Source organism: Phalangium opilio, unplaced genomic scaffold, assembly GCF_054372755.1.
Source record: "Phalangium opilio isolate 3A_F unplaced genomic scaffold, DU_Popi_V2 ptg000070l_1, whole genome shotgun sequence".
NCBI classification, from domain to species: Eukaryota; Metazoa; Arthropoda; class Arachnida; order Opiliones; family Phalangiidae; genus Phalangium; species Phalangium opilio.
The window spans coordinates 6282904-6294289 of NW_028324182.1; the positions used below are offsets into that span (position 1 = coordinate 6282904).

At 34.8% G+C, this 11386-nt stretch overlaps 1 protein-coding gene across 1 annotated transcript in view; it reads left to right on the forward strand.

Annotated features, from left to right (window-relative positions):
* Positions 1 to 11386, forward strand: part of LOC149661278 (serine/threonine-protein kinase 17A-like) — a 57982-nt gene that overhangs the window by 43641 nt on the left and 2955 nt on the right. The window contains exons 5-7 of the mRNA XM_089842748.1: positions 7753 to 7879; positions 10480 to 10528; positions 11015 to 11194. Coding sequence (XP_089698874.1) covers positions 7753 to 7879; positions 10480 to 10528; positions 11015 to 11194 — 356 coding nt within the window. The remainder of the gene's footprint in view (positions 1 to 7752; positions 7880 to 10479; positions 10529 to 11014; positions 11195 to 11386) is intronic.

The following is an 11386-nucleotide window of genomic DNA, read 5'->3' on the forward strand; positions in this document are numbered from 1 at the left end:
CTCCTTGGTTAGTAAGTGAAATAAATTAAACCCACGAGTTGTGAAATGATCGATTCGAACTATTTGCAATTTAGCAATTAGTCAAAAAAGAGGTGAAATGAAGGTCAATAGATTAAGATACCGTCTTTGTTTACTTTCCTGACTTTCAATTTAAACGCTTTGAAGTAAGTTACTGACTGCAGTTTTAAAGAACAATTCACAGAGGACCTATAAATAATTTCGGAATTAATTCACTTTCGGTTAAGATTGTACCACAACGCGCCCTACCTTCTGATTTGATTGATATCTACAGCGAGGCCGGGCGTTGTGTTTTTTTGAATCTTCAAATGCCAGCTTTTAACCCTTTTATAACGGAATGAAAAATGAAGGGAAATCCAGCCCTATTATCATGATTTTAATAATTCTTATTGTTCTACCGTCCATAATTTAAGCGAGGAACACCTTTTCGACCAATTTTTTTCAAGGTGATACCGCGATACGAAGTATGGAAAACATAACACCCATGACACGATGGTGATACGTCATCGGTGGTGGTCCATTAAACTAGTTTGTTGAAGTTGAACTTTCGCTCGATTAAATCTGGTGGTGTCACGCGAAGGTTTTTATCTGCTCTATTGTATTTTCGAATGCAATCAAATCGTGTTGTTCTACCGGTAGTTTCCGACCCAAATTACCAGCGCTTGTATTCTTCAAGTTAAACGAGGGGAGTGTTTTACAATAGTGTTTACATTAAATCTGGCTTGTAATCCTTATTTTTTGTTTCAAAAATGCTAGATTAGAACTGCATGGTATTGTTCATGTGCTACGTTTTTATGGGCGATGTCGTTTTAGAGGTCAAAAGTTCAAACTCAATTGAAAAGAGCCTTACATATATATCGTGATATATCCTTCCGAAAACTGTTCAGTAATAGCCAGACCGCACACTGAGCCACGTAGTTATATCTAGATTTTTAACTGAATGTAACGTTAAAACATTGAAACAAGTACTGCTTATGGATGGTTGTTAGGCTACTAAGGTTTATTGCTACACTACGAAATCTTTCAAGAAGTTGTTTGTGTCAGCGATGGATAATTTGGATAAGACTGAAACTAAATAATTTTACTTGCCGCATTCTTTTGGTTTAGTTAATTGTTTTTGAAAGTAGGGAACCGCTTGGGTTAGCAAAGTCCTTATCGATGTATTAAGAATATTTCATTCTGTTGATTCTTCTGTTTCTGTTTATCTTCGAAGAAACCGAGTTTGTACACTTTTCTGCGATAAAAGCAGCGAATGTAGGGCACTCAGGCGGAAGTCGTGTAAGGATGCCAAAAGACACAAAAACGTTTCGCTAGACTCTTCATCTTTTCGCTATTTCTTTAAGTTTAAATAAAGAACGCTGAGAGATGATGTCCTTTGAGATGCTTCTTAACGAGATGACCTCGAAATTAAGGTTAACCCTTTTTCCCTCTCTCTTGGAAGATAAGTGTCTTCGTACTTTTAATTGACTCTCCTTAAAAATGATAAGTCAACATCAGAGAGAAAATGTAGTGGAAGTGACTATGATCTCGTCGTGGTGTATGATGTGTATACGTCACGTCAAAATCTCGACCCAGGTGGTGAAGCTAGACATTTTAGATGTAAAAATAGGGGTAGGCAACCCTCAGTATCAGGGCATGCAAAGGGGTTGATACATTGCCATCCGTCTCTGCGCACTCTCATGATACAAAAACGCTACGGCGCAGGCGTCAAAAGTAAGGTGGAAGGCAAAGTTTTACCCCCGTGTCTTTCCCTCTTAGTTGCACTTTGGCGAACGTTTAATCTTAGTTTATGTACTCTTGATTCTAGTCAAGAATTTAAAAACTTGTGTCAGATCCGGGATTCCTTAATACGTTATATTTAGCTTTGAAATCTGAAATCCTTCGCTATATTCCTGTGTATATCCATTAAGATTTTTACATTTTTTCAGTCTGTCCGATTAAATTGGGCGATGGCCTCGCTCGCGTTCCTTCTTAGAATAGCTTCCGCATTTTGCTTACTGCTTCAATTTACCTATTTGACCGATAAGAAAGCGTGTAAGGTTGCGCTGCTTTTGGATTCCAGTCCGGTGTCCGTACAAAGGAATTTAAAGAAGATAAAAAATGCTTTTAAAGACAGACAGAGCGCCCGGATAATTTTGGTAGAAGAGTTCCGTTAGTTTGATAGTAAATAAAGATGGACAGTGCGTTAAAATACGGCATGTAATAATGTGATAAAAGGATACGGCGTATACCAGCAGCCGGACAGTGTTTTTCTATGTTCGTTAAGTAACATTTCTAACAGCGAAATTCCGGCCTTTGTTTCTTAGATAAGAAACTACGGTTAGTAAAATATTTTCCCGTTTTAAACTCAGCCAAATCGGATGGATAGACTAGTAAGAAAAAATTCCGCAAAGGAATCCGAAAGGTCGAAACAAAATAAAGACTGAAAATTCCTTTTTTAACGTCTATCTTACCGACTGCTGATTTTATTTTTAAACTATTCCTTAAGTTTCTTAGACAGAACTTGTAAAGTATTTGTAGTTTTTGTTGTCGTCTACTAGAAACGTCTAGGAAATAAGCGATAGGCATCGTCGTGAATCGTGATTGATTCCCAAAAAGAAAGTGGTTTTAAAAAAAAACCCATTGTTTTATTGCCAAATCCGTTGACAAAGCGTGCAATTCAAAATCTTCTTGTTTTAATCCGTCGTGACTGTCTCGGCTAACATTTCGTTCATTAAGCATCGCAATTAAGCTTGGATTTTTTAAGCCTAATTACTTTCGGCTTTCTCTGTCCCTCTTAAGTATAAAAGCCTTGATGGTATTGACTGAGTTGGCTCGTCCCACCTTATTTCGCATTGGCTTCATTTCAAGAGCGTCGAGTCAAGCTTTGAGCTTGAGCTTTTTAAAATTCCACTCGGCGCCTACTTGGATTTAAAACAAAAATAAAAAGTTCTCTATGTCAGCTAAAATAAATAAATAAAACCATTTCAAATGCCCCTCTCTACTACAATATGCTGAAATCGCTAATTGTTCCTTAATCGTTCAAAAAACCTTTTAAACTGGCTAATTCGTAATGGTTTTACCAATTCGGTTTCTATCTTATCTAAAACGACACGTAGACTAGATCCTATTTAAAAATTACTTAGACGAGTTTTAAAGACAGTAAATCTTGCTACGCTTGTCATATTACTTACCTAACCATGTAATTTATTAATTCCACAATAATAATTTAGTATATCAACTCGTGAAATGTGCTCCAGTATCACGTGACCATTTGGTATTCACTAAGCTGTAATTTCCTTATCAATTAAAAAAATCACGAGAAAGGAGACTGGGTATCAGCCCCGACAATTAACAATTTAAGATCAGGTTTAAAAACAAAATTTACCTCTCAAAGAAGAAACATCAGTTACACGTGATTACGCCCACTCAAGGTGTTCAGTACATTTGTGTATATATATATGATGCTTTTTTTCATAGACTTAACAAACCTTGAACCGTATTATTCTCTCTCCCAAGAGAGGCAGACAATAACACTATATACCAAAAAGTTCTGTTAAATATTTTTTCAACCTTGATATTATAATCCCTTGTAAAGAGGATAATACCTTAATGCGCTAATCCACGTTAATTCTCAGCAAGCATTAAAATTAATCTGGTTGGTTAAATTAAATTGTTTTCCAAGGTTATTTTTGATGCCCAATCTAGACTTAAGGGATTAAATCCCTTAGAAACCATCGTCTGAACACCTGCTGAAATGTGAAAAGTTTACCCATCTCATTCTGAATTGCAGGATATGTATGAATTTAACATTAGTTCTCCCATAGTAACTTACTACAATAACTTATATTCGATGTCCTAGATATACTGACCTTTCACAGGCCTCAATTTTTATATTTTGACCTTTCTTTTTCTTTTTTTCTGTGGCGTGAAACTTCAAACGAACTTTCATGATTTATAGTTTACGTTATAGGATTTGAATTTGACGGGAATATGTAACTCTGGACTTCATCAATGTTTTTCAACACAATCACGACGACGCTCGGTTGAGAGGAGTTAGCCAATAGAAAATTTAATAGTATTTGGTTTCATTCTTACGAAATCGTGTCTAGGGCAACTTTAAGCGTTTTGGGGTGTCAAATGGTCCACTCTAGGATATACTACTCAAGTTCCCTCCCCCGCGGATTGACCCAGTTTTATTTGCATATGCATTTCACGAGAGTAGACGATATTTGGAGGAATTGTATTGTGGTATTTAGGATTTACTTGTCGTGAATTCGGACGGTACTTGTCGTGAATTCGGACGGTACTTGTCGTGAATTCGGACGGTACTTGTCGTGAATTCGGACGGTACTTGGTGACTACAGGTGGAATTCGTAAACGCAATTTAGTACAGGCAAAGGCAGGCCGTTGTGGACCATCTGAACAAACCACTTTGGGAATCATTCGATTTTCTAGACCATTCTGTAGGTCTTATATATCTTTCATTTGCGGGGTAGCTAAGGTTTACGCCCATGTTTAGTTAGGTGTCAAAAAAAGCTTCCTTATTTCGCAAAAACAAAAAAAAAGGAATACGATTAAAATTTAAGTTATTTACGACTGACGATCTGGTTGCCGTTATTCCTAGTTTGCGGTGTAAATAATTATTTGAAATTTTTTTGCCCGTCACTTTCACGTTAACCTCTTTGCATAAATATCAACCTCTCGTTCCATTTATCTACTTTTCGTTTAAATTCCTTTTCCATTCGTTTCCTTCTATTTTCATCCCCACAAAATCGACTAGACCTGACAAATTGTGTAAAATCCTTCCCATAAAATAGATTTTTTTGAACTAAAAAATACTACTTCTTTATACTTAAGGCTAGCGCACACCTAACTTCATCGGACGGACCGCACGGATCGCACGCATCGGATAATTTTCTTCAACTGCGCACACTAAGGAGCATTCGGATTTCCGAACGCGAGTATGAGCAATTGAGCATGCGCGGCGGAATACTCGGGAATTTTCAAAATGCGCGAAATTTCAAACTAGGCTTAACATAGTGGCTATAGTTGTGCGTGTTTTTTTTTTCTAGCAAAATACGCATTTTTTCTGATTTTTCCCGGATTAAATTACTAACCGGAAACACCTTTAACTTGGAATAATGTGGTAAACCTAGAAAAGTTTCCTAATCTTAAAAGAGCGCCATTTTATGTTTCATCAACACATAATCTGAGCATTCGTTAAGCAATTTTTGTCTTAGCTCCGTACGGACCATACGGATTGTATGCCCCTATCGGGAATCCTCGTCGGCATTGCCGACATCCGATACGTACGATGCGGACAGATGAGCGCGTTCTCATTTGAAACAATGGTAATAATAATAAAATCCGATGCGTGCGATACGTGCGGTCCGTCCGATGACGATAGGTGTGCGCTTGCCTTAAATAGGAATATTAGCACAAAGGAATTTGGCCTCGGAATTTTTGCCTTATCAATTCATTATATTTGATTTGGTAGGGAAACGGTTGGGACAATTGATAAGGCAACCATTAGCTCTGAATATAAGCGATAAATTCCAGCAAAAGTGCCATCGTTGCCCTATAAACTCTAACACCGCGAAATGTATGATATGGGCGACTCTGCAAATTGAGGAGAAAAATCCGGATATTTTTATGCATTTTTATTGAATTCATTTGAATGATGATAATTTCAATTGAATATTATTGCGTGTATGACTTTTGCTTAAAAAAAACTAAATAGTGAAAGTAATAGTTTTTGTCGGATTTCCCTAAAATCCGGTATATTTATTTATGTTATTTATAAAAATCAAAATCCGGTAAATAAAATTTATAGTTATAGTTTAATATAAATACAGTTTATCTGGTTTGTTTAGTTATTCGCCCTATTTTATTCGATAATAAAAATTTTAATATTTTTTAGTAATCACTTCCTTATGGGAGTTACGAATAAATATACGTTACTCTTAAATTAACAGTTAATTTGCATATTTCCCCGTTATTTATTTTTGGAACAATATTTTAACGAATGCATTTAAAATTTAAATAATAATATCATTTGAAATTATACTTTATAGCCTATATTTCGGAACTTAAACATTAATTATTTAACTTACTGCAAATTAAGGCCAAAATTTACGGTTTTAATTTATAGTAATAATAAAATTTTGACACAATCGTATGTATGCAGCTTGCAAAATTTCTAGGGTGACATTTTTACTTATTCTTTCCGGAAGGGATAATTATTAATAATTAAGTCAGTTCTGCTAATTATTTTAATATAAAATTTTCGCCTAACCCTTTCGTTTAATTGAAATGAAAATATGACCGACCCCATTATAAAAGTATTTTAAAAATATATTTTATTAAACAAAAAAAACTTTAATGAAACGCTTTCAATTTCACCTATTGTTTTTCACTGATTATAAATTTGATCCTGAACTTTTTTAAAAACACTCAAAAGGGGCACTCGTGTATTAGTTCACACTACATTCAAGGTAAAATTCTGCCATAACCGCATAATAGAACTTACCTAGTTATACACTATACACTTGTAAATTTCTTAAAATTTAAAAACAAGTTGTTGAAAGAATTTTCCCCCTTAACACTTGCGCAAGCTTTTAATCTTCAAGGAAATTTGATATATCACGTTTTAGAAAAAAAAAATATGAAACGATTAAATAATATATGCAAATGACTGGAAGCGAATTCCGAACAGTTGTCGAACTCGACGTAACTTTATATACCTATATAGTTTACAGTTAATAATATTAAACACCCCCCCCCCTAAGGCGTTGTGGGTGAAATAACTGAAATTCAAGGCGTTTATGCTTAAAAATAGAACATTTTTCATTTTTAAGGAAGCTTAATATAATATCATACAGTTTTTTATTTATTATTTTTTTCTTAAGAAAATATGATTCGATCAAGCTAAAAATACGAATTTAAATTATGGGTTTTTAAAGTTTTTAAGTAGACCAGCTGGGTATCTTCAAGAAATTACAGGCTCGTGTTTCTGATAAGAATGTCATAAATTAAAGGGTATGTACTAATATGGAAAGGGTCAAATAAGATATGGTCAACAAGAAGCTAATTGCTCCACATGCTTAAATATTTCCATGTTTTTAGGGGCCAGTCAATGTTTGGGAGCACATATCTCCGTAACTAAATGTTGCTGTTTTTTGTTGACACTTTCCATTCAGTTTGATCATGGATTAGATTTAATTTTAGAAGTAGGAATGGAGAACAGAGTAATCTGGGCGCGCGTCAAAGTACCGGACCACCTTCCACGGGACCGGGGGGTATGAAAGAAGAGGCGGCCGGGTCATAACGACAGAGGTAAAAAGGAATTATGTATTTTTCGCCGTCCCCGTCAGCAACGTCATCGAAACGTAGTTTAAAACTGAGCCAATAAGATAATTTAAACTTTTCGTTACGTGTTGGAGGAAGGGGCTCTATACTGGGCTATGAGTCGGAATAACTGAAGTAAATGCTAACCGTTCTCCATTCCTACTTCTAAATTAAATCTGTCCCTGGTTTGACCTTAAGGACACACCCATGAATTTCTGGCATACTTATTAGAAATACTCTGATTATTGTAATGTAATCCTTCTTGTTTAAATGCCACATCTGTCAAGACCCTTTAGGTATAAGACAAGTGGAAAAAAACCGTCTTAATTTTAACGAACATTGACGTCAATAATGACGTTTTAAATTCTAATAATAATCCAAATTTTTCTTATTTGATTTTTACAGCCTCAAAATATATTGTTGACGAGTTCCTTTCCTCATTGCGACGTCAAGCTTTGCGATTTTGGAATTTCTCGAGTTATCACTAAAGGAATTGAGATTCGTGAGATTGTTGGAACCCCGGATTACGTAGGTGAGTCAATCGTTTTGAGAAAAATTTAATTATTAAGATTAAAGAATTTACAAGGGAAAGTGAAACGAAATAATGCCAGGTTTTATATTTTGGGAAAACTTACGAAATATGGGTGCTTTTCAGTTTCGAAAGTTATTATTTAGTTCTTTTTTTGAGTAAAATTTAAAAAACGCAAAGTGATGAAGGTTCAGCCTACCAACTTCAAAAATCAAAAACATATTTACATTTTGATGCCAAAAACTAGCGGAAAAGTAAAAAAAATTGTGAAACGCTGTCAAATAAACTTCAAAGATATCACCACCAAGAACCTATATGGGTTCTGAGAACGTACGAAAAACCATTTTAGGTTTCCATCAGTTCATTTTTCTTCTGTTTTACATATCTACGTCTAGAATAATTATAATTGTATTATGAAGTCCACCATTCGCATGAGATGTTTTTATCTTAGTTTGAATTTCTGAAATGTCAACAAAATCAGCTGATGGTTAATAAAAATTAAATAGCAGCTAGAACTGATGACTAGACTATTTTATAAAGTGATATCCCTTTAAACTGCTTAAAGAAGAGTTAGAATGTAAGTAAAACTGTCTGTGAAAGAGAGGCAAGCTTAGAAAGAACGGTTTGAAAGAATGCCAAAAAGCCTTTGAGGAAAAGGCTGTACCATCTGGTTGGGGTGACCGATCGGCGCCCTTGATTCGGAAAAACCAAAGAATTCGGCTGACGTTTTAGGTCTACACAGTAGTCTACAGTCTGGCAGATCTCGCTCTAACAACTAGGGAGGGATGTTCACTTGAATTTAATTGTTTCAAGATGGGATTCGAGAACCGATGTAGGCCTAACATTAAAGTAGCCTTAGAGGCGCGAACCCGAGTCTCCAGAGATTACTGTTAGCATTTGGGTCGCACGTGAGCCCCAAAATCTTTCCGGATTTGCAAAGAACTTGGCAAGGAATTCGTCTAAAAGCGGCGTATCAAATCTGGCTAATAATTTTAATTATATCCTAATTGTGATGTGGTTATAATCTAAATGGTTTTAGTCAAACTTCTCGAGCTCCGTTGACTGACGTCACTCGCGTTCCTTAAATAATAAATAAATAAATAAACCGTTGAAGCTATTTATATTGATGAAATTAGGCTGTTTGATTATTCCATAAGAGCCTCAATCAACTTCTGGACCATAGCACCGTAGAATCATAGACAAAGCGTGGGTTGAAAAATATGGGTCAATTTTGATCGTTAACATTTTTATGAAATAGAAAAAACCGCTCGCGCATTTCCAGAAGCCCGAATTATATCTGTATATAATAAGTTGAGACGCTCTTTAGAATTGATATTCTTCTAATTAGTACCTACCTGTCTTTAACGCCTATCTATATGCAATGTTATTATTATAACGGACCAACCAAACTAGGTTACGAAGATCGTTAAGTATTGTAGGAGTAATAAGTACCTACTTCAAGACGTTTTTCAAGATTTGTAATATATAAATTTCTTTTATAATATTTTCTTTGAGATCAAATTGAGGATGCCACTAATTATAATGTATATATGTTATAATATCGTTGGGGGATTTTATTAGAATAATATAAAATTAGTCTGGCGAGTCCAGTCGAGATTTTTGCCTTTGGCGAATTTTTCAAATTCTTGGGGTTGGTTTCTGAATTGACGCTGTGATGGGAATCGGCTTTGTTTCTGTATAGAAGATATTTCCAAATTGGAAAAATTCAAGGTTAACTCTGTGTTTTGCGTAAGATTTGTCTGTCTTCTTCTTTGGAAGCTGTTGGGGAACAAAATAGTGTTAAAAATATGTATTTAGAATGCCAAGCGTAGGTTTTATATTATTTAAACAAAATTTCGACACTTTTCGCATATTTACTTTTTTTTTTTACTTCAAAAGATACCGTTCCGGTGTTTTAATTTTATCAGTTTAAATATTATTCAGTTGTTTTGTAGCTTTGCTAATTAGTTTTATAGTGAATTTATTAATTTTTCTAATGAATATTGGACTGAGGTTTAAATGTCACGTAGTAATACCTCAACGTAGGAACGCAAAAATAATCTTCTTTAAACATGGTCATAAGTTTATTTCATGACAAACCATTGACAAACTTATGGACCATATGTTATGAACTTATGATATGGTTAATTTAATAACGCATTATTCTTGCAAGCACTATATGCATTCATTAGTTTTGAATATTTACACTTAAGAAGAAACGCTCAATCAATCACTTTATCTTGACACGGATCGTGACCTCAATAAGTTAGTGTCAATAATTATGTTGAAATTACACGAATCAAAATTTCGCGTGGGATATCCTTTGATTGATTCCCTTTTCTCGTATTGATATTTTTTTAACCAAGAAATTTCATAGAAATTCGCTTGAAAACATCACTTTTATGAAGTTTTCTGGACAAAAACATTTATTTTACTATATGAAATATTTGGGTTAGTAGGCTGCGCCCGTCACTTCTTTTTCGTTATAACGTAATAATAATGAAAACTGGTTAAAATTAAATTAAAATTTGTTCAAATTATTCCAAAAAGAAAAAGAAAATAAAATAGAAAATTAATTAAATTTTTCTTTTATTTCTCTACAGCCCCTGAAATTTTGCAGTATGAACCAATCAACCTCGCTACCGATATGTGGTAAGTTAATTATCTTAAGTCTTAAATATTCTGCAGTTGTAGAATGTTACTTTTTCGCGTAATTTGCCAAAAATGAAGCCACATATTTAAGATTTTGTTGGATTCTCTTTTCGGGGTCGGGATTCTTTTAAGCCAAAAGGGATTCATTCCGTTTAAGTTCAAGCTGACTCTTGAATTGTCGGGAGTAAACGCGTCATTCGCGAACGAACGGGAATGTTTCTAAACTTAGAATCAGCTCCAAATTGTTCGGGGGACAAATTTTTGCCAAAGTTCTTTTAACTGGGAATGCGAAGATCAGAGTACCGAGTATTTATTTTTACACTTACGATTCCACAAATTCCTTACGGTGGTTTTTAAGTTTTTAACAATTTGACTGTAGTTGGGAAAAGCTGAACGTAATGTTCTTTGACCCCTGTTGATTATATCTTACAATAATTTTTACGCGTATGTCTTTCAATCAATAATTGTGGTGAATTTTTTTTCCAGGAGTGTTGGTATCTTGGCGTACGTCCTTCTCTCTGGCCATACACCTTTCGGAGGTGAAACGAAGCAAGAAACCTTTTGCAACATTACTGACGGTCATTTGGAATTCCCCGTTGACATTTTTGAAGAGGTTTCAAATGATGCCAAAGATTTCATTCGACGCTTATTGGTCAGAGAACCTAGGTAAGCTCGAGTTTAGTTTACTATAAGCTGTTAAGTTTGCCAGATACCATCGTCTTAGTGATTAGTTTAAAAAAAAATTGATTATGGGCTATTATAATTTCTTCCCCAAATATGGCAACGTCATAACCATCTATCTCTAACCTTAGTGGTATCTTCCCTTCCGGGGGGCCAATTAGTATTCCCTATTACAAA